The sequence below is a fragment of the Gallus gallus genome, chromosome 15 (genome assembly GCF_016699485.2).
Source record: "Gallus gallus isolate bGalGal1 chromosome 15, bGalGal1.mat.broiler.GRCg7b, whole genome shotgun sequence".
NCBI classification, from domain to species: domain Eukaryota; kingdom Metazoa; phylum Chordata; class Aves; order Galliformes; family Phasianidae; genus Gallus; species Gallus gallus.
In genome coordinates this window covers 5,446,554-5,468,319 of record NC_052546.1, presented here as the reverse complement: position 1 = coordinate 5,468,319, position 21,766 = coordinate 5,446,554, and the positions used below count along the sequence as shown (strand labels likewise).

Below are 21,766 nucleotides of genomic sequence, written 5' to 3'. Positions count from 1 at the left end.
CCGTACTTTGCAGCAAAGGTTGAATAACAGAAACTAGCTGAAAGGCGGTGTTGCTAAGACACAAATTGTTTTGAAAAGCTGAGGAATTCGTAATTGGGCTCCTTAGAATTGAGCTGTATTGCTCGGAGTTGCTGTGATATCATTTTGTACATGGCTATCCCCTTTTCTCCCAGCTTTGGAATCTGCTATTCTGAATCTGAACGAAGCTAAGACTTACCTTGCCAAGGTGGACTGCAAAGAGCAGCTCAGAGATGTTCTTTACTTCCAAGCCCGGCTGTTCCACACCCTAGGCAAGACCCAGGAAAGGAACAAATGTGCCATGTTGTTCCGCCAGTTGCACCAGGAACTGCCCGCTCACGGTGTCCCCTTAATAAATGCCTTCAAGTGAAGCACTCGGAGATGAGACGTGTTTGTTTTCCTCTTTTGTACAGATGTCTTTTGACTATATTCAACCATCCGTGTTTCGGAGTAACTGCCAATAAATCATGGTCTTCTGTGGAACAAACCTGTATGTTGTTTGCAATGGCGTAGGGGAAAGTATAGGTTGTCACCCTTTCACTCCTAGTCTGTGCTTGAAATTAAGAGTAAGAATTGAACGAAGAACATAAAAAAAAGGCTCTTGAGTGCAAAACAAACACGCTGAGGGGAGCAGCACAGTCAGGATGAAATAATACCTGCTCTTAGTGGTGACGTATTTGGAAGCAGTGCTGGCTTTGTGAGCTCAGGTACAAAAAATAGCGGAAAATGTAGGCGAGGCTTTTGTGCTCAGTTTCAGTGGTACAAAATGGAGAGCCTCAATGAAAACGTTCCCTTGCGTTTAACCTGTCGACGGGCACTGTTTACTTTTCAGAAACAGATGGTGCTGGCAGAAGGGAAAAACAGGATTCGGTTGGAAAGGTCTAAAGGTGCAAAGTCCCAGCGCTGCCGTGTTAGACGTGGCCTTGTGCAAAGAGTGGCTGAGAAACATAAAGCGTGCTGAACAGGAGCCCTAGCTCAGCTGAAACAGGTTTGTTTGGCTCGTAGGTGCTGCATCTGACTGATGTGAGCTGGCTTTGTGTAGGAACAAATGAGCACCACGGCTAACCTTGTGAGAATGGACTGGCAGCCCTGTCCTCAGCGTGCCGAGTCCCTTCACTGTGCTGCTACATCAAAGCTGTGCATCATTAGTGTAAACACTTGAAATATCCTGCCAGGAAGTGCTGGATGAGGCTGTGGTATTGTTAGCCATGAGAAAGCAAGTTCAGAGCTGAACCTGACTGCTGGAGCTTGGCCACGTATGGCCGGAAGCACTGAGGTTGAAGCATGGGTGGCCCAGCAAGGCTCGTTAATTGCTGCTGTGAGGGGGCTGCTAATTGGTGCTTCCCTTTATTGAAAGTGAGAAGTAAGCAGAGCTCCCAGGTGGGAATGCTGGTTTTGGTAGCTCACATCGGTCAGCGCTTAAGAGATGGATCCATCAAGTTGGTCTGTTGTTGGGACGAGAGGTAACGGCCCGAAGTTGTGCCGGGGGAGGTTCAGGATGGATGTTAGGGATGATTCCTTCTCCCAGAGAGCGGTCAGTGCTGGCACAGCTGCTCGGGGAGGGGGGGGGTCACCATCCCTGGCAATGCTCAAGACCCGTGGGGATGTGGCACTGACGGTCAGCGGGCGTGGGGTGATGGGTTGGGTTCACTGGGTGCTCTTGGAGCTCTCCTTCAGCCTTACTGTGATTCCAAGTGTTTGCGGCACCTGCAGCTCAGCAGTGCATGTCCGAACCGCCGGGCTGTCACCGCAGCGGGACGCGGCCGTGGGTGTCCATCCAGTGCTGCACGAGGAGCGCGTTCGGCCCCGAAGACCGCCCGGGTGAGCCCAGCACGGGAACGGCGCTCGGTGAGAACGTGTTTGGTAGAAAACTCCCAGATATTTGCGGGAATAGAGCCAGGCGACGACTTCCAGAGGGCCGGGCCGTGACGCCGTGCGGGTGGGAACGGCGCTGCGTCCCGCTAGGTGGGAAAGCTCGGAAATTAATAACGTAATAACAACAAAAATCGGGGTTTTCAATCCTTCGATCGAGGCTCGCGGTGGCGGCGGGGAGGGGGCGGGAAGGATGCGGCTGCCGGAGGGGAAACCTCCCCTTCCCCGGGGCGGAGCGGGGCCTCCCTCCCTCCCTCCATCCCTCCCTCCTCCCCTCTCCCTGCCTCTCTCCCTCCCTCCTTCTCTCTCTGCCGCTACCGGAGCGGAACCGAAAGCGAAGGCGGCTCCGTGCGGCCCCGTGGCGGCCGAGGCCGCGCCCTTCCCCTCCGGCGGAGCGGAGCGGTGCGCTGCCCGCAGGTCGGTGCGGCGGTGGGAGCGGGGCGGGCCCGGCCGCGCGGGGAGGCGGCCGCCGAGACAAAGCCGAGCCCGGGAGGGGCCCCGCGTCGCTCCGGGGATGCCGCGCTGCGGAACGGCGCCGCTTCTGCTCGGGGTTGCCCCGCTGCCCACCTGCGGGATGCGGGGGAGCCCGGGGGGGAGGCGGGTCGTGCGTGGGCAGCGGGAGCCGCCTGCGCGTCCCCATCTGGGCTCCGCTCGGCGTCTGGAGCCCTCCGCGTCGCTTTGGGCTTGCATGGAGTTGGGGCATCTGCGCACCTTTGCAGAGCGAGAGGTCGGGTTTGGGGAAAAGCGGCCGGCAAAACCACGGAGCCCGTTATGCTTGGATTGAGCAGCGCCGTGCCGGCTGTTATCAGATCGGGGAGGTAATTTGGAGGAGGCTTTGCTCTCGGCTCAGCCCTAATGGCCTTTAAGTGGTGTTGGCAGCGCGCAGTGCCCATCTCCCGGAGCTGCTGCGTGCGGAGAGCGGGGAGCTGAGTGAGCTGCTGCTGCTCCCCGCAAGTCCCAGCGCCGGGCCGGGCCCGGTAAGCGACGCTAAGTGGTGGTATTGGGGTTAAGGACGGGTTTTGGTTCCCGTTAGAGCGTGCCGCTGGGTTTCCTGCCGCCACGGCGTTCCTGCCGGTGCTGGTGGCTTTTCCTGCCTCCACGCAGTGGGCCCAGGGCGGCAGAAAGCGTTACGGCTCGAGCCCAGGGACCCGTTGTGGATGGACTTCTTCCCAGCGCCTCTTTACTTCGGGTGCCCTCTGACTTCTGGAGAAGCCGCTGGGAGATTTTTTCCATTAAAAGTCAGGCGGGGATGCGGATGGGCTTTGTATACCACAGTGACTAATATTTCTGGCAAGGGCCGACCTTGCCCGTAGGAAGGGAAACTGTGAGCGGTGCCCCGTTGCTGCCATGACCCCGCGCTTGGCACTGCCACTTCCACTGCTGGCAGTGGCTGCGGAACGCAGGACGGTGACCGGACTCTGCCCAGAGGGAGCTGGAACCGCGCTGGGCGCTGACTTCTTGTCTAAACGGCTTTTTGGGCAGCGTGTGAGCTGATCCCCACAATAGGGCACGTGGAGGTGGTGATGCTGTTGGCGCCACCGAGGTTTCTTTGCTTGCTGCAAGGGGCTCGGAGCATCCCTTGTCCCAGTGCTTCAGGGTCTATGGGGACCCTGCGGGGTCATGGGGCTGTGTTGGTGGCTTCGCCGTCGCCGAGGCCGGTTTTGCTCCCATTCATTTGCGCTGAGCCACGTGGCCATGGAGCGAGAGGGAGGGATGCTGGAAGGGCTTCACAAACCTCTTCCGCTTTAATATCCCTCTCCTTGCTGAATTAGATGCGAGACTGATTGCTTCAATAATCCTGCCACAGCCGCGATGGGTTATACGTGGATCGCAGCCAAAAGCCGGGCCGATAAATCATTCCTATACACCAGGCTGCTACATTTCCCAAGGATTTGGTGGGCATGTGCTTTTTGCCTTTACATAAGGATCTGTTGGATTTCACACCAGAACGTGCTGCTTTTCCCCGTGCAGTGAGCCGGGTGGGCGGGCAAAGCCCCCAGGCTGTATTTCTTCCCTTTGGATTTATTCCTCCCCACTGCAGCTATTTTTCCTCTGGCTGGTTAGATGGCTGCCTTCCTCCTCCTCAGCATCCCCAGATACTTATTAAGGCAAACTGTGCTATCGTTAGAGGTTATCCTCCATCCCTTCAGGAGGTGGATCTCACATTTGGGTTTTGCCTGGGTATGGCATCCCAGCACCCTCTAAAAGGCCAGGTTCCGCAGCCACCCCTTTTGCATACGCACAAAGGGAGGAAAAAGCCCTCTGATTCTCCACCTAGCAGTTGTGAGGATGGTGCTGGGGTGACTTGTGACCTGCTTACAGAGCCTCGGCAAGCCTTCTTGAATTAATTAATCCTGATATGTTTATCCTTGTCAAGCCAATTAGTGCCCATGGACTGGGGCGCTCAGTCCCAAGTGTTATTTCGTAACTTGATTTTGCCGTAGCCCAGTGGGATGGGATGGGGATGGCCATTGGGATGGATGGGAGGGGAGGCAGGGGGCAGCAGCCAGTGGTGCTCCAGGGCAGGAGGTGCCCCCAGCACTGCCTTGTTTGGTGGATTTTCACTGGGTGACCACGGCATGTGGTGAGGGTCCAGGGCACAGCGTTTGGGATCCATCATTGCTCCGACTATTTATACACGCAGCCTGGCAGGCTTCCCAACGTGAATGGATCCGGATCCAGCTGTGCTGGTTTGGGGCAAAATGCGAGCGGGTACCTAATAGTTTTAATGCATTTTTGAGAGTGCATTAAAACACCCTGGTGAGCTTATAGTGGTTTAATGCATCCCAGTGTTGGGATTTGCCCTAGCAGCTCTGTGGGGGAGTTTGCAGCCATGGTTTTGCTGGGTCCCAGCTTTCTTGAATAGCAAAGTCCCAGCCAGGAATGGATTTAGCGGCGTTTCTGAAATAGTTTGTCCTTGTTGCTGCTCGCTGGCTTATTTATAGCTGTCACATCACCCGTGCTTCCCTTAAGCAGCGAGCAGCACCGTGCCAAAACGGCTGCGCTCTCACTTTAGTGCTGGGTGAGAAAACTCAAGTTTATAGATTCGCCTTGGAAATGGCAATTAGGCCATTGGGAAGCCTTTGGGGGGGCTGCTGGAGTCTTCGTACTTGTCCTATAATTGCTCCCGAACACAGGAACTTCAGCACAGGCGAATGGAGCTAATTTTAACCCACTGCTTCGTGCGGTGCGGAACACCCGGCGATGCTGGGTCCTCAGTGCTGCCCCTGGGCTGCTTTGGGTTCTTACCGGGCTGCCCCTGTGGCAACTCCTCAACCTAGAAATCAAAAGTAACTCAGGAGGGAAGGGGGTTGGCTTTGCTGTGGCGCAGGCAGACCTGCTGGAGCCCTGCTCCTGGACCAGGCTTGCGGTGCTTGCAGTGCTGCTGCCATCCGCCAGCACGTATGTTCAGTGTCATGTATCCAGCATCACACAGGGATTCACTGCAATGCCTTACAGCTGAGCAATTTGTTTTCCTTTAAAGATATGTAGATATTTGCTGCTAATACCACTGCTTTCTTCTTTATTCCAGGGTGCCGAAATCCCATTTTTGTAAAGGAGGCTATAGGGAACTCGGGGTGAGCAGGAGAAAGCCCTGTGGATGCAGTGAGCCCCAGGGCAGATCCCACAGCTCGTGCTTGGTAAGGGCTCTGTGTGCCTCTTTTGGGGGCTGCTTGGCAGGATCTGCCTGCTCTGTGCAGGAGAGCAGTGAACTGTACAATGTTTATCCATACATAGTGCAGACCTGTGCAAATGCATCTGCAGCCCCAGCTGTGGGTTTCCTGTAGGGGAGGTGGCGGGGATGCTATGTTCAGGGTTGAGCAGCGTGATAGCAGTGCTGGTGAGGGGAGAGGACTCTGCTCAGTGCCACCCAGTTTCCTCCACTCCTCCCCAATATTTTACTTAATGTGCTGAAGCCGTTTATTAGGTGCAAAAGCACTTCAGGGGCTGGCTTCACATGGGATCCCCCTGACACTGTGCTTGCAGGTATTTGTACCCCTCGGAGCACCGCCAGCGGCCGGGATGAGGCCGGCAGCCTCACCATGCCATCCTGCATCCCCGGCAGCTCTCCTGCTGCCCCTCAGCCCTCACACCGCCACGGAGGGCCCGGGCTGCTGCTGAGTGCCGGCCGGCCCGCCATGGAGTCGCTCATCGTGGTGACCGAGTGTGAGGCGACGGCGAGCGAGGAGGAGATGAGCGTGGCTGCCGTGGAAGAGAGCCGGGAGCCCAGGGCGAAGCTGAACCTCTCCGGCCGAAAGCTGTCCCTGCAGGAGCGCTCGCATCCCGTGCGCTCCCCTGGCAGTGGCGACAGCGAGCGCTTCATCTACCCGTCCCTCCCCTACTCACCAGTGACATCCCCGCACTCATCCCCGCGCCTACCGAGGCGGCCGACGGTGGAATCCAACCGCGTCTCCATCACCGGGCTGCAGGTGAGGCCCGGCTCCTGTCTCCCTGTCTCGCTGCACTGCTCCTTGCTCGGTGTTTTGGGATGGAGCCCCGTGGATGGTGGGAGGGTGGTCGGTCCTGGTCCATCCCCAGCCCTTGGGACAGCCCTACGTATGGGGGCAGAGCATCTCCCAGGGTTAATGCTGCAGTAGGAGTGCGTTTTCTGTATTTCCCAAATGCTACGAGCTCTGGAAAATGTGTTTTGTGAGAGTGGAGCGGCCAGAAGTCACAGCCCATCCACGCTTAATCTGTGTCCGCGTGCAGTCACATTCACTTTTTAGCTCCATGTGGGAAAGGGATACTTTTTGATTTTCCCCTTAAAAAGGAAGAGACCTCAATAAAGCTTCAAGGGAATAATTGCACCGCCCGCCACAGCCTTCTCAGCACCAACAGAACGCAGGCACTGAACTTCTGCAGGACAAAATAAAAGCGTTTGGTGCTGGGTGAGCGTTAAGCCCCCAGGTGCCAGTTGCCACCGCTGCCCTTGGTGCTCTCATTTTGCATGAGCAGACAGCGCTGCCTGCCCAGTGCTCAACGCCACTAATTAGCTGTCTATAAACAAGGCGGCGTGTGGCCACGTGTGGTTTATTGCTGACAAACCTGAGCTTTTCAGCTCTGGCCCGAGGCCTGGGCTGCTGGCTGATTTGCCCTCTCTCCCACAGGACTGTGTCCAGCTCAACCAGTACAAGCTGAAGGATGAGATCGGGAAGGTGAATATTCTCCAGCTTTGGGGTTGGAGTGGGAATTTGGAGTGGGAATGTGCTGGATTTGCTCTTGCTTTTAATCTGACATCAGTTGTGAGGTCAGCCCTTCACCATGGCATCTCCATTGGCTCCTCAGCGTGATGCCCGTTGATTTATTTTTTAAATTAGGATTATTTTTTCCCCTTTCCAACAAAATAGGGTATCTGAGCCTTTTCTTGGCCAGTCCAGGGACACCGTGCTCCCCGTTGACCCCCTGCATTGCCTGGGGTATGAAGAGGAGCCTGGTCTGGTGCTGGTGTGTTTTTTGGTTGGTCACCCACGTGTCCCTCTCTAGGGCTCCTATGGGGTGGTGAAGCTGGCCTACAACGAGGACGACAACACCTACTATGTGAGTAGTGCTGCTGCCTAGAGCGTATACTGGGAATGGGAGAGGGTTTGCCTACGGCTTCCAGTGTGTTTTTTTCCCACCCCATCAATTTTCTCCTCTGCAGGCAATGAAGGTTCTCTCCAAGAAGAAGCTGATGAGGCAGGCGGGCTTCCCCCGTAAGTGGCACCCGGTGGTGTGACAGCTCTGGGACAGGTGGCACCTTGGGGGTAGAAGGGACTCGGTGCCATGCCCACCCTATTTTTGCCTTCCCTGCAGGCCGCCCTCCACCCCGTGGGGCCAAAGGTGCCTCAGAGGGCTGCCTGCAGCCCCGAGGCCCCATCGAGCAGGTTTATCAGGAGATTGCCATCCTGAAGAAGCTGGACCACCCCAACGTGGTGAAGCTTGTGGAGGTGAGCAGGGAGTGGCAGTCCTGCTGATGTTTTCCCTGTTGTAGAAGGTCTTTTCTTCCTTCCTTTCACCTTCTCTTTTCTGCTTGGAAATAGAAAAGCAGAGATATTTTACTTCCCTTGAGGATACAGATCAGTTCTGGGGAGGAAATGGTGCTCCTGTGAGTTCTGCAGCCACGCTGCCCACCACCCAATGACAGCCTGAAAAGGTCCAGAGGAAACAGAAATGAGGAATTAAGGATGTGCAGGCTGGAATTCATTTGCCTTATGAGTCAGATGACGCTTCCTGTGTGTTTGAAATATTTACTGCCAACAGCATCTTTCCTCTTATTTATCCCCCACCTTGTGGGTAGAAGCTCTGAGATTAGCAGAGCAAACCCACGCCGTTTTAAGTTAAAATGTCATGAGTAGGACCTGAGGGCGGGCGGGCGCTCACAACCTGCCAGCACCTCCCTCCTTAACTCCTTTAACCCCCCGGGGGCAAAACTGGGCAGCCTGATGAAAAATCAACCAATCACAGCCTTTATCTTGTGAGGCAGCTTCTTGCATCTTTCCATTTCTTCTCTGCATCTCTTGGCAGGTGCTGGATGACCCCAGTGAGGACCACCTGTACATGGGTAAGTGCCCACAGGTGCTGTTGGTGTGGGTTCCCACCGTGTTTTGGGGCAGCTGCATATGGGCCTGGGTCTCCACAGGTTTATTTTAATGTATTACCTTCATAAATTCATCATTAAAATAATTGCTTTTGTGCTGGGGCCGTGCTTGCAGGAGCTCCCACCTGTACACAGTCAGTAATCACCATTCCTTTTCTGTTTCAGTGTTCGAACTGGTGAAGCAAGGGTGAGTTTCCCCACCGTGGACGTGGTGCTGTGTTCATGCTGGGCTCCGCTCAGCCTCGTGCTGCAGCTCCGTCCTCTTACCTTTGCAGCCCCGTGATGGAAATCCCCACCCTGAAACCTCTCAGCGAGGACCAGGCTCGGTTCTACTTCCAGGATCTGATCAAGGGCATTGAATACTGTGAGTGTGCAAGCAGCACGGTGGGACTGCCGATTCCTCTCATTGCTAATCCCTGCAAAGTTGGCTCCTGCTTTCCTTTGCCACATCCCTTGTTTCCCCTTGGATCACAGTGCACTACCAGAAGATAATCCACCGGGACATCAAGCCTTCCAACCTCCTCGTGGGGGAGGACGGACACGTTAAAATTGCCGACTTTGGTGTCAGCAATGAATTCAAGGGAGCCGATGCCCTCCTGACCAACACGGTGGGCACCCCTGCCTTCATGGCCCCAGAGACGCTCTCAGAAACCAGGAAAATCTTCTCTGGAAAGGTACTTAATAGCAATTTGGTTTTGTTTTTTTGTAATGACCTTCATTGTACGTGCAGGACTAAGGATGCTCTTTTCTCTCTGCAGGCTTTGGATGTCTGGGCGATGGGAATCACGCTGTACTGCTTCGTTTTTGGGCAGGTAATGGTATTCCTCAGCGTTATCTGTGCCTGCATCCAGCCAGGCTGGATTTTGGGGGCACGAGCTGCTCCAGTAATTTGATCGTTTTTAGTCATGTGTTATATTAATTGCTTTAAGAAAAAAAGACGTTCATACAGTAAGAAACCTTCTGGTACATCCACATAAGCTCCTGCTCAGAGGTCGTTGCTTTTCTCACTGCTCTTTTTCTTTGTGACAGTGTCCTTTCATGGATGAAAGGATCCTGAGTTTACACAATAAAATCAAGACCCAAACATTGGAGTTCCCAGACCAGTAAGTACTCAAAACAAAAACAACAGCCAACCCAAACACAACCCCCAAAACTCCAGCCATTTTTTTTTAAAGCACAATCAAGCTGTCAGCCTGGGCACGTGCAGTGTCCAGCTCTCCTGGCCTTGTGCACCAGGGATCACGCTCCTCATTGCCCAATATGGGAATGTTTTGGTTCCTTGGGGTAGTTTGGGGAGGAAGACAGCAGTGTGCCCAGGTCCTGTCTCATCTCTCCCCTCTCCCCTCCCAAGGCCAGAAGTTACGGATTTCTTGAAGGATCTGATCATGCGGATGCTGGATAAAAATCCTGAATCAAGGATTTCAGTCCCTGAAATCAAGGTACCAACCCGAAGCCCCGGTGGTGGCCGTGGCTTCACTTCCCATGGGGTTCTCTTCACTTGGCTTTTTCGGGCTCAGTTTGCTTGCACCAGGTTAGGTCCTCCTGCATGCCCAGGGCCCCCGGGCAGGTGAGTCCCAACTCTTTCCCCTGCTCCGGGACCCACTCAGCTTTGGGACCGTTGGTGCCTACAGCAGTCGCAGGCAGCGGAAATCCCCTGAGCCCAGTATTTCCTCTGCTACCAGGCAAGTACCTTGCAGCAGCCTTTGGCAAGAGATTTCTGGCCCTTCGCCCCTGCGGGAACCTGGAAGGGGCGAGAAGCTGAGAAAATGGAGACGAAGGTAGGGGGAAAGGATGGCGGGGTTTTGCTGAAGCGTTCCGTGCTCCTCCGGTGGCTGTCCAGGACGCCAGCTGTGCGGGCAAGGAGGAGGAGGGCTTTGTGCCCGGATTAATTCCAGTCTGAGACCAACGGTCTGGAGAAAATCCCCTCTGTAAGATGAGAGTGGAAATAGTTCTTCTGCCATAAAACCCGCGGGGACGTGGCGTTGCAGTGCTGCACATCACCGAGGTTATCGCATCGCGTGCTTTCTGCTCTGGGCTGAGCCGTTCCCGGCTGTGCCACAGCATTTCTTCCCTGCTCCGTGTATCTTGGAAGGGTACAGGCACTGTAGCTTGGGCGAGGAGATGCATTTGCCAGGCCTGTGTGGTTGGAGTTACAAAAAAGAGGCAATCGTCCCTGACAGGCTGTGTTATTCATTGAAGTTGCATCCGTGGGTCACCAAGAATGGAGCGGAGCTGCTGCCCACTGAGGATGAGAACTGCACGCTCGTCGAGGTGACAGAGGAAGAGGTGGAGAATTCGGTCAAGCACATCCCCAGCCTGGCCACCGTGGTGAGTGTGAGCAGAGCAGCAGCCTGTGTGCACACAGCCCTGGCTGCAGCGGGTGAGCAGAAGCACAAGAGTAAAGCAAAAACCTTCCTGCTGTCAGGAATGGGGTCTGGGCTGCGGTGGCACAGGGTGATGGTCAGTCCCAGAAGCACCCATCAGTGGATTGCTGGTTTCTGCTGTATTGCTATCGCTGTATTTGCTCAGGGTGAAATCCTGGTCCAGGGTGGGATCTGGTTAAGAGTGTGGGCAGAATGAGAAATGGGTGCAGGGGTTCCTGCTGCACTGCTCTGCCCTGCTGGCCACAGCATGTCCCTGACGCAGGTTCTGGGAGCAGTCCCTGCCTGCAGCTCTTCTGATGAATTCCTCTGGTCTCTTTTTGAGCTCACAGACCTTATTCCCTACAGCAGCGTGTGGTGATGAGTACCACGGTGTAACCACAGTGTGGAAAATTAAATCCTTTTGGGTTTTGAACCTAATGATTTCCTGCTCGCCCTTATGCTAAGAGAAGCAGCGATGAGCATTTGCAGCTCCCTGGTGTGGTGTTGTCTGGGGCTAAAGGCAGATCTGTTGGTATGGGACTGCACTTTTCTCTGCACAAGTTTAAAAAACAGCCTTTGCCCAAAGTGACGGCAGCAGATGAGAGTTGTTTTTTCCCCCCTTCCCCCAGTTTGCAATGACTTGCTGCAGAGAAGGGCTGCTCAACTCTGCTGTTCCCCCTGGAATTCCAGGTGGATTCAGCCCATCTCAGGGCAAATCAGGGCAGTGCGTTACTGGGAACCTTTTTAAATAAAGCACCGCCTCCGGCCCAATTTGAATTTTCCTATTTGCATTCGTTTCTCTAAATTCCCCTCCAGCGCCCGATCTCTGTGCACTCAACCACGGGCGTTCCGCTCGAGTGCCAGATGCACGTGGCTTTGGTTCTTGCATAAATGCCTTCCCCACGGGACCCTGCTGGCACACACATCTCACACGTGTGAGAGCTCTCAGTGCTGAGCGGATAAATCAGCCGGAAAGGGAAGAGGAGCAATGAAAACGAAACCAGGGGTTCCCATGTGCCGAGAGAAAACAGCGTTGGTTCCTTCCTTTCTCTGTCCCTGTCCCTTTCCAATGAATTTTCCTGCTGGGTAAATAGGGATTTGGATGCTGCTTTATGCTTTTGAATGGAAGCAAAGCAGTACCACCCTGACCAAGCCCACGCTGGTCTTGCAGATCTTGGTTAAGACGATGATCCGGAAACGGTCCTTTGGGAACCCATTCGAGGGCAGCCGGCGGGAGGAACGTTCACTGTCAGCCCCTGGAAACCTGCTGCCGTAAGTGTGGGGTGCCTGCAGCCTGCCCTGTGTGCTGGAGAGCACGTGGGTGGGATCTGGGGCTTCAGGCTTTGAGTTTTCTTTCGTGCAGGGCCACGACCCAGATATGACGTGCTCTGTCCTTTGTGGGATCTGGGGGGAGCTGGTTTTTGTGTGGCCGAGCATCCTGTCCTTCCCATGGGCTGCTAAGTGTCTCCTTCGGGTACTTCTAGCCTGATGGGGGATCTCGGTGGGGAACGTGCTCAGGTCCTGAAGCCTGGCGGTGGGGAAGGCGCTGGGGTCACCTCCTGCTTTTTCCCCTCTGAAAGCAGGAAGCAAGGCAGTGAGGATAACCTGAAATGCAACGACTTGCCCAACGTGGGAGAAGAGGAAGTCCTTTCATGACCGGTGGCTTTATGGTTCTGTTGAGCTGAACTCGGTCCGGGGCACTTCATCGAGTGTGCAGCTGAGGATGAGTGGCATTAACAGAGCCCCCACCACCCCCAGCATGACACGGCGCTATTTCAGTGTAACGCTGGATGTAGAGTTTGCATAGCAGCATGTTTAAGACATCCGACTACCGTACCCGTCATAAACATTGACCATCTCTGCCTGATCCCAGAGAGGTGAGGGATGGTGTTGTGCAGCGACAGCACGTTGCAAACGAGCAGGCAAACCAAACTGCGTTTGGAACTGCTTTTGCCTGGCTTTCATGCCAAAGGGATCTCCCACCATCCCAGGGGCAGTGTGTGCCTGCCTTGTTGGGTGCACGCGGGACCGTGAAGCTTCTGCGGAGCGCAGCAGTGAAACGACACTCGTGCTGTGAGGGTTGCTGCATCTGTTTCTCGTTGTTTGGTTTCGGTTTTAATTGACGCCTTTTTAACTGCATGGGAACAAAGCAAAAAAAAAAAAACCCACCTTTCCAGCTTTTTATTTAAAGAACGCCTATCTTTGTGAGCCAAGTTGTATTCAACAGCATTTTCGGGACGTTCAGAAATGAGGTGAAAGGCAGGGTTTGAGGATGCTGCCTCTCCTGAGGTCTCGGTGTTGGGTAAGTTCAGTATTCAGTGTATGAAGGGAAAAGGTTCTCAAGGGCTTAAGTTCAGTTTGAACTATTTTTGCTGCAGACACGAGAGCGGAAGGTGGCGTTTAGCTGAACGTTTTGAACAGCAGAGGAAGCACTAACAAGAGTTTGTTCCTAAATCTTTTACTTGATCTAGATAGCTATATTATTAAATACAAAATTCAGGGTAAAATCCTTCACTTCCATGTACATTACATGGTTTACTACAATTAAAAATAATAAAATGTATGCTATTTTTTAAGTATAGACTTAGGGCTTGCTTAGAACTTAAGATCTTGCTGAAATACCTAGATTAGCTAGTGATCTTTTTCAAAGAAACCTCTGTTTTCCAAACTCTTCATTTGGACTCTGGGGCCAATGCTGTGCGTTTTTCATTAAGTTCATTACCAGTAATTGTGAATGCCTGGGGGTCAGAGGCTCCCTATTAAATTAAGTGGATGCCTAATTAACGGCTTGTTTGTTATGAAGAGCTCTTTCACCTGCAGTCAGATTACTCTGATCATTTTGTGGTGCTTGTTTAAAAACAAAAAAATCTCTGTTGTGGTGGGAGAGCCTCTGGCTTCTGGCCTCACGTTCCCAAGGTCTCAAAGCTGGAGCAGGGCAGCCTGTAGGCGAGCTGTGGCATCGGGGCTGGGCTGAGCAAAGGGGCTCACGAAGTACATTTGGTTTGGTGGCGCATGGGGCTGGGAGGGAGATGAGCGAGCTCGCCTCTGCCTCCTCATTGATGGGGTTGTGCTGGATGAGGGAGGATTCAGGCATCCCAAGTGTGTGAGGTACAGCCGAGGCTGAGCTCTTTGCCCTGAGGAGGAAGGCACTATAGGAAAGGGAAGTCTGTGGTTGCTGGCCGTAGCTGCTGTAGGCTTTTAGGACGTGACTGTTCCTATGTCTTCCGTGATCTTGGCACTGCCAGCAGCAGAGCACTGAGGTTCCTGGCTCAGTAATTCCTCCTTACCACGAGCCCTCGTTAAATTCAGGTGGTGTTAGCAAGTGCACAGGTGCCTACAGAGCTGCCCCCATAAGTCTGATCACCTGAAGCTATGCTTATCCCAGGCTGCAGTTAATTAATGAAAGATGGTGCAGCTGGCCTCTCCAAAGCCAGTGCCTGTGGTTTGTGGCACAGCAGCAGTACCGTGGAGTTTGGAGCCATAAGACACGCACTGTTTTCCTCCCTTTTTAGTCCGAGGCCGTGCCAAAGCCCTGCAGCTTCAGCTATGGGAAAACCAAACAGGTAACTGGGGTGCCTGCACTGCTAAGGCTGCCTGCTTCCATCTCTAAACAGGACTTCCTCTCTGTGGAAGCAGTGAGTGGGAGTGGGTGGTTTGGTTCTGTAACTTTGTAAATGGGCTTATTTTGCCAAAACAAAAAAAAAAGGGGGGCGGGGGGGGGTTGGGGGAAGGGAGGGATCTGATGACTTGTACCTGGTGCATAGTGATGTGTGTGGTGTGTTCTTGTTAAAGGCAAGTGAGCTGTTGTGATGCTCTGTGCTCAGTACCTCCAGTTGGTGATGTGGCAGGTACCTAGCAAGTCAGTTTCAATTTACCAAACAGCCTTGCCAGGTGCAATGCAGCTTCTGAACAGAGTAACCTGTCCCGGTTTCCCTGTGCCCAATCCCAGTTACTCAGATATTAGCATAGATTGGTGTCTTATGGCCAGTTGGTTCATATGGATCCCCACGGCTTGGCTCTTGGTGCCAGCTCTGGTAGGGCTGCAGCCAAATGCATGGTTCTCAAAGAAACGTGATGTCGGTTTTCTTGTCGATGCGTTTTGTTGAAAGCTTGGATGTGTGAGGAAGCTATATCTAAATGCATGACCTGTTAGAGAAGCTGTACTGTACATATAAATCTGCTCGGTTCCCTGTCTGCTGTTCTTTAGTAGTAAAGCTAGCTTCTTTCTTACAGTGAAGTAAACATTTTGCTTGTGCCTTGGAACTGGGTTACAGCTTGATTTCCCCAACTCCCCTCCTTTCAAGCAAGCCCAGTGCTGACTGTGGAGTTAACGCTGGGTCCTCAGCCTTTATTTGGCTCAGAAAGCACACGGGAAAGTGCTAAGGGGAAACCAGGCCTCTTGTCCTGAGTGGGGTTTTTTTTGGTGGTCCTCTCTTACCTGTCAGGCAACTGACCTGTTTCTTTTCTAGAGCCCTGAACTATTGCGGATTTTTATACTGTTTAATGACCAAGGCTTGTGTTTAATTCCTACCCCCTTTATTATGCATTTAACTTTATCAGGTGTATCAAGTTTAAATACTGTGTATTTACCACTTTTAAATTATATTACCTAAGAAGAAAACAACTAAGTGTTTTTCCACACAGCTGTTCAAGCTTCTCTGTACAAGCTGAAATAAATGATGTGCAACCAAACCCCAGTTAGTTAATCAAGGGGAACCGTTATCATCTTTGATTGGTTTTTATCAAAGCTATGAGATTTCTGCTTGTTGGAAGAGGAGTCTGAAAGCACCCTCCCATGTTACTACGGTGTGGTGTTTGCTGGGCATGGTTCAGACCACAGTGGATCTCAGCCCCCACGTAGTTCACACTGAGCCATTTCTGTGCACAGTCTGGAGAGATGACTTTGTCCTCAACTCAGTCCTTAAAGCAGCAGCAGGCAAATCAAGAGTGAAATAAAGCAACCCAAACCTGGCTTGCAGGACTCCAAGAGAGCTGGTAGAGAGTAACATTTTATGAGAAACATTTTATGAGAATTCCAGCGTAGTGGTATTAGCCAGACAAAACAGATAAGAAATCCTGTAGCCAGTAAGCTATTTACCATAGCACAATGGAATCAGACACTGCTTTGTCTCAAGCTGTGGCCACTAGAGCTTGGAGATGCAATTAAATAGCAGGCGGTCTCACCTAAGCGTCGTGATCCCTGACAGCAAGAGACTGCTCTCCCAGGGGTAGGCAACACATGTCATGGGCCATGTTCCCTCTAAGGAAGAGTCTGTGCCTCTTCAAGGGCTTCACTGCTGCTACCAGTGAGCTCAGGGAAGGGACTGCTGAAATGACAAGGACGGGGCAGTCCCTGTCCCAGGCTTGCTAGTGCAGATGTCTGGCACGAAGCCACAAGGCTCTGTATGGGCTTGGTGCAGTTAACCTGGAAAGAACAGACAAGGAGCAGATCCGGTTCTCCTCTTTGGTTCTGGCCAGCAAAAGGTGATGAGTAATGAAGAAGGTCCCTTTCTTAGGTACTGTTCCCCCTTCCTTCCAAAGGAGAGGTAGGTCTCACAGCAGGGTCACAGTAACATTCACAGCAGCAGCAGGAGGTCAGGAGTCTTCTTTATGTCTCACTTGTGCCCTGCAAGGATCAGAAATTACACTTCTCTGCCAGAAAACTTTGCTTTCTCCCCCTTTCTTTGACACAAAACCTGCGCAGGAAATCTCTGCTACTGGATTCAGATTTTACACTGCTGCTGGCACCAGGCCTTTTGGCTCTGAATCCCACCAAGCACGGGGCTGCAGAGCACAGCCCTACCCACAGCACTAGCCAAAGCAACCCCACCTGGGGCAAGAGCAGAGCTAAATCCTCCTACTGGCAACATCATGGCTCGTTCAGATCCTGAATGCAGGTGTAGCTGTGGCTGTCAGCACACTGGATTTGGCTGCAGCAGTGAGAACCTTCGGAGGCTTTGGGGGGATTTGATGTAGGCAGAGCTGACTGCAGCCTGCAGGAGGCAGCGGCCAAGGACAGCAACCCAAAGAGAGATGCAGTGGGAGCAGAAGTTCTCCAACATACGCTTCCCTCCCTAAGAGCTGTTGCCCAGGAAACATAATATTGTTTCTGGTGCTTCTCCCAACAGCTCTGAGGTATAAATGAGCTGCTCCAAGGAAGACAAAGTTTCCTCACAGCTGTGGTACAAAGTCTGTGTGTGATGTGGACTCTGTGCATCCTGTTTCAGAATCAGAGGAGGAAGCAACCCTGCCTCTGTTCTGCCTTCGTTCATGCTTACCAGTTCGTAATCCTCCACGTATTTGTACTTCTTCTCCCGATAGAAGTACCTCTTTTTCATGCAGTACAGGACAACGATGTCACACAGCACTGTTGCCTGGTGGAGATGGAAAGAATTTAAGACAACGGTCCTCAGAACTCAGCTGCGAACACAGAGTTCAGTCCAAGTGCAGGCAGTGTCACTTACCACTCCAAACAGCGCTAAGCCGGAGCCAATGTTAATCATGGTAGGAATTACATCAAATTTTCCTGCCTGGAAGACAGTTACAAGAACTATGACTATGCTTCTTAGCATCTCTGAAAGCTCTCAGCCCACAGCCTCCAGGAATGAAGCTGCCCTACCTTTCCAAACACTATGATATCAAGGCGGATGCCATAAGCTTTGATAAGCGTTCGTGTTTCAATGCCACTACTATCCTTGTAGTATTTTGCAAACCTGGAACAATAGGGTAGGTTAGAGCTCAGCTGGAAATTCGGAAGTTTCTTGTATGATTGTCATGCAACATCCAGGTGTGTCCCCCATCCCAAAAGGATGGGCTGAATGTTTGTATGTGCAAGCAAGTGTATGTAGGGGGAAAGCCCAGAACAGGTGAGTTTAAGACAACAATTAGGAGCAGTCAAGTCAGGGGACCTCTAAAGCACAGGGAGGGGAGCAGATCAGGAGAGGGGGAAGACAGATGGGATGAGATTCAGCTACACGTGAGAATCATCCCCTCAGACAAGCAGGATGCTGCAGGAGTGCAGGCAGCCACGAGAGGGCAGGGAGCGAGAGAAGCAGCACAGCTCAGCTTGGCACACAGAGGCAGTTCCTGGTCCCACACCACATGACTTGCACGCAAATGATACAGAAAAGGAGTAAGAACAAATAAGTGAGATCAGACTTACTGCATCACGTGGTTCGTTGCGCCAGGAGGAAGCAGAGAAAAGGGGAGAAGAGAAGAGGGAGGGCTTGTAAGGGGAGGGCTGGAATCTGCAAGAGCACCTCGGAGCCTGCGATACCCAGCGTGCCTCGTCTGACACCCCAAAGCCTGCTGGCACGGTGGGGTATGCCAGAAAGATACTCTTGGTGCACATCAGATCTCTGACTGACAGAGCTTCTTTCTCAAGGTCAGCTTTTCCCTTGCCTTGCATGCTGAAGGAAGCCCTTCAGGCTCCCACCCCTTGCCCCCTCAAATTCTGCCACAAGCACACCCTGAAGCAATCACTCCTTGCACTGACACGCTGTGGGAGGCTGGCCCCAGTGGTCACCTACATGCTGAAGCAAACGTGGTTCAGACGCTCACAATCAGTGGCACTTCTTCTTTTGCTGTGGTTTACGTACATTTCATAGCAGCAGAGAAAACCTCAAAGTGAGCTTTACAGCAGCAGAGAAACTCCAAGGACTGCCCACAACAGTCAGAGGAGAGGGAGCAGCCCGGAACACTGTGCCAATGGCAGACTGAGCCATGGAGACATATGAGCCAATAGGTTACCTGAAGTTGTACCCAGGTGAGATAGTGTTGGCAGAGTCCTTGTTGTCCAGGCGCCGGAAGGAATACTTGGGCACACAGTGGGAAGCAGCTCTGTCGAGGTTGCAGTCCCAGTTGATCTGTAGCCCCATGACCCCACCCTGCAGAGCAGAGAGGAGGAGATGGTGAGTGATCCAAGAGCCTGGTCAGTCCAGCACGGGGCTCCCGGGCTGACCAGAAGCCAGTCGGGGTTCTGGCCCATGTCCCAGTCCCTCTTTCTCATTGCTACAAGAGGATCTTGCATGTATCCCCAGCCAAGGCCAATTACTTGTTAAGTAGAATTGATTCTGCTCCCTACGGCCAGAACAGCTCTCCATTTTGCAGCTAACCCACGTCCTATGGTTCATGCCACCAGGTGGAGAGCTGAACCTCAAGAAAAGATTCTGCCAAGTACCTCCACAGCCATTTCCTGGAAGTTCTGCCCTGCAGCTTCAACTATTTTCCCCAGACGAAAGATAGGGCAGAAGGGATCTGTCTGGGCATCGTGGATGCAGTTCTTGAGATAAGAGGAACTGAAAGTGGGGAGGATGTTTCGCCTGCAGGGGAAAAGAGAAGAGATCTGCTGCACCCTCTTCCACTTCTCCAGCTCCTCTTTACTGACTAAGAGGCCAGGCAGTGCAAAGCTTTACACGCTGCTTACTTGCTGAAGTTGAACTTGGGATACCAAATGTTGTTCTTTACCAGAATGGTGAAGTTCTCAGCTCCTTGCAAGAATGCCGGACTGAAAAGCAATAGGAAAAATAAGTAAGTTCCATTTATATTTTCACAGACAAAGTCTTTGACGCTGCAGGGCCTTGGATTGTACCCTCTTCAGCTTTTCCCAGTAGTACCCCATAGGAAAAAAGCCCTGGCTGAGGCAGGCTGGCTGTGTTATTGTGGGCCTCCCCTCAGGAGAGCTAACACAGGGTAGGAAGACAGCTCTCACTTGGGTATGTGATAGTCATCCTCCACAGGGCACCATGCAAAGACTTCACAGGTCTTGATGCTGCTGTTGTACGGTATGCACGCCCCGGTCTGGATACCTGGAAAGACAAGTGGATGGAGGTACTCCCAAACAAAATAAAGGGCAGTATTTGCCTTATGGAGAAGTGTCAGCGTCCAATTCCCCACTATCTTCCACTGTAGTGCAATTTCAGAGAAATTACTATTTTCTGAGTCAGATCCTCACTCAAAACAGTCTCTTCTAGGAGAAAAATCTGAGCTTCCTTTTCAGTTCTCTTAGGTATGAAAGAATGAGAACGAGGAGACTCAGCACCACGCAGTGATAGCACAGAACGCAAGGAGCCCCTGCAGCAAGCTTCCTACCATTGCTGTGGGTGCTGACATATCCTGGAACGCAGCTGCTGTTGTTGTTGCACTCTGTGTTATCATCTGGAAGCTGGACGGGAACAGTAATTAAACAAAGCTCTACCAACTCTTCCTCCTGCACTCCCAGCCACGTTGGGCAGGGTTAAAGCGGATCCTTTACGCACCTCTGGGCAGTGGCTTTGGCTCTGGTTCAGTGTGAATATCATGTTGGTCATGACAAACACAGCGTTCTTCTCCTGAGCACACAAAACGAGAAGGAAATTGAAGAGTGACAATCTGCAAAGCATACCCAAAGCACTGCCTCCAAACGTCTCCGCTAACAGAGCTCAGGTGGTATAAGTAATAACTAAGAAAGCTCACCTAATAGTAAATAACAAAGCTCGCCTGCTTTATTTTCTATATTCTCTTGCATAAAGGCCATGCTGGAGCAAAAGCTATCCCAGCCCTCGGTGGACTTTGGCAGAGCAGTGACTGCTTGTTAGAAAACCCATCCTCTGCATGTGGAGGTGATTCATACCTGGGGAGGGATGACGTAGTCAGCTACATCCCAGATCCTGGATCCCAAGGCGGATGTGTTTGTCATCGTTACCCCTTTCACCTTCGTGGTTACAGAACTGACCACGGAATCTGTTTCCTGGTAGCCCTTCTCCCACAGAAAGACCCAGCTGCAAGATAAGGGTTGCGAGAGAAAGAAAACAAAATCAAACCACATTGCAAAACCCAGCTGAACACCACGAACAAGCACAGGCAGTGGGAATTTCTCCTTTCCTTCGTGCCTCCTGCAAAGGTGGGCCCAGACAGTTTAATAGTGAAAAGCCACAGGACCAGCAACCTCCATCCTGGTTTTTTCAAGTGGTTTGGCAGCGTTTCATTACGGTGTAATTACACATAAATGCTCCCATCCCCACTGGGTGAAGATGGGTTCACAAAAGGGCTGTGATGCTTTCCTACAACCCCCCAGGAAAACAACGGTTCAGCTCAGGGCAGCCTGGATGGTCCTCAGTGCTGTCGAGGTGGGTCAGGCCCTTTGGTTCTGCTTTACGTCTATTTCAGGTATTAAATGAGACAGGATGAAACTTCCTCTCACCAGGTGTAGGAGGAATGAGGAGGTATAAGTGAAGCCCTGCCGGTGAGAGGAGCGGGGATGTGGGAAGCAATCCAGAGCTCCCAGTGACTGCCTCTTCCCAACAATACAGCCTGAAGTTAAGTAATCATCCCAGTTTTAAAGCTATTTACTGCAAAGGCTGCGAGTCCACGTGCTGACCATGATGGTCCGATCTTTTAAGAAGTAGGTTAACTTTTATTGCTTATTTTTAGGATCAAAATCACGAAGGCTGGCAGAGAACCTTTAAGACCACCAAGCTCAGCCCCAAAGCATCCCTGTCGGCCACGTCCCTCAGCGCCGCATCCCCACGGCTCCCGACCGCCTCCGGGGACGCTGACCCCGCGCCCACGGGGAACAAATCGTTCCTAATATCCAACCTTTGTGGGCTGGAGCAATCCAAACCAAGCCGGCAGCACACAAGGACGTCGTGTCCGGCACACACAGCACAACCTTTGTCCCCGAGAGCAGGAAGGGAGAGCCAGCAACCCCGCTCCCAACTTTTTACACCGCCGAAGCCGTCTGTCAGCCACCGGGGGCGACTCCCCCGCCCGCACAGCCGCCCAGCCGAGCTCCCCTCTCGCTCACCCGATCACGTAGGCGAGGATGGCGAGCTGCACGGCGCGGTTGATCAGCCCGACTTTGCGGCTGCGGATCAGCACGATGCGGGGGGTGTCGTACTCGAAGAGGAAGCCGCGCACAGCCCCGCAGCACGCAGCCATGGCGGCGGCCGGGGAGGGC

General features: G+C 52.7%; 3 protein-coding genes and 1 long non-coding RNA gene across 22 annotated transcripts in view; 2 read left to right on the top strand and 2 right to left on the bottom strand.

Moving 5' to 3' along the window:
• ANAPC5 (anaphase promoting complex subunit 5) overlaps window positions 1-505 on the top strand; it is an 11,655-nt gene extending 11,150 nt beyond the window's left edge. Inside the window, 1 exon segment of the mRNA NM_001006187.1 lies at window positions 174-505. Coding sequence (NP_001006187.1) covers window positions 174-388 — 215 coding nt within the window. The 3' untranslated portion in view covers window positions 389-505.
• Window positions 1-2,338, bottom strand: part of LOC124417227 — a 10,604-nt gene extending 8,266 nt beyond the window's left edge. Inside the window, exons 1-2 of one of the 3 annotated variants that reach the window (XR_006931556.1) lie at window positions 2,209-2,338; window positions 218-1,979 (exon numbers count right to left, since the gene is read on the bottom strand). This is a non-coding gene — a long non-coding RNA (uncharacterized LOC124417227). Of the gene's footprint in view, window positions 1-217; window positions 2,077-2,208 lie in introns of those variants that run through there. The other 2 variants (XR_006931557.1, XR_006931558.1) reach the window with 2 other exon arrangements.
• CAMKK2 (calcium/calmodulin dependent protein kinase kinase 2) lies at window positions 2,201-15,522 on the top strand. 12 transcript variants are annotated; one of them, XR_005840144.2, is made up of 19 exons: window positions 2,201-2,307; window positions 5,423-5,531; window positions 5,878-6,320; window positions 6,999-7,046; window positions 7,375-7,428; window positions 7,532-7,583; window positions 7,684-7,817; window positions 8,395-8,431; window positions 8,633-8,654; window positions 8,743-8,831; window positions 8,942-9,141; window positions 9,226-9,279; window positions 9,497-9,570; window positions 9,819-10,034; window positions 10,150-10,245; window positions 10,648-10,795; window positions 12,002-12,102; window positions 12,194-12,304; window positions 12,411-15,522. XR_005840144.2 is itself a non-coding variant. In XM_015275598.4 (18 exons), the coding sequence occupies exons 3-18, from the start codon at window positions 5,934-5,936 to the stop codon at window positions 12,484-12,486; spliced, it is 1,638 nt and encodes a 545-aa protein (XP_015131084.2). In that variant the 5' UTR covers window positions 2,201-2,307; window positions 5,423-5,531; window positions 5,878-5,933; the 3' UTR covers window positions 12,487-15,522. The 12 variants fall into 12 exon arrangements, 7 of the variants coding, with proteins under 7 accessions (XP_015131084.2, XP_015131082.2, XP_025011299.2 ...); XR_005840146.2 differs by lacking the exon at window positions 10,150-10,245 and having other exon boundaries at window positions 9,819-9,906; window positions 10,667-10,795; XM_015275598.4 differs by lacking the exon at window positions 12,194-12,304 and having other exon boundaries at window positions 9,819-9,906; window positions 10,667-10,795; window positions 12,414-15,522.
• On the bottom strand, window positions 15,350-21,766 carry P2RX4 (purinergic receptor P2X 4). Of its 6 annotated transcripts, none has more exons than NM_204291.2 (12): window positions 21,614-21,766; window positions 20,441-20,588; window positions 20,088-20,159; window positions 19,921-19,993; window positions 19,541-19,637; window positions 19,256-19,336; window positions 19,010-19,151; window positions 18,580-18,716; window positions 17,450-17,543; window positions 17,295-17,360; window positions 17,109-17,204; window positions 15,350-16,456 (listed from the first exon to the last, which is right to left on the bottom strand). In NM_204291.2, exons 1-12 carry the CDS (start codon window positions 21,745-21,747, stop codon window positions 16,439-16,441), a joined length of 1,158 nt encoding a protein of 385 aa, NP_989622.2. In that variant the 5' UTR covers window positions 21,748-21,766; the 3' UTR covers window positions 15,350-16,438. The 6 variants fall into 6 exon arrangements, 3 of the variants coding, with proteins under 3 accessions (NP_989622.2, NP_001384683.1, NP_001384684.1); NM_001397754.1 differs by having other exon boundaries at window positions 17,298-17,360; NR_174017.1 differs by lacking the exon at window positions 17,450-17,543.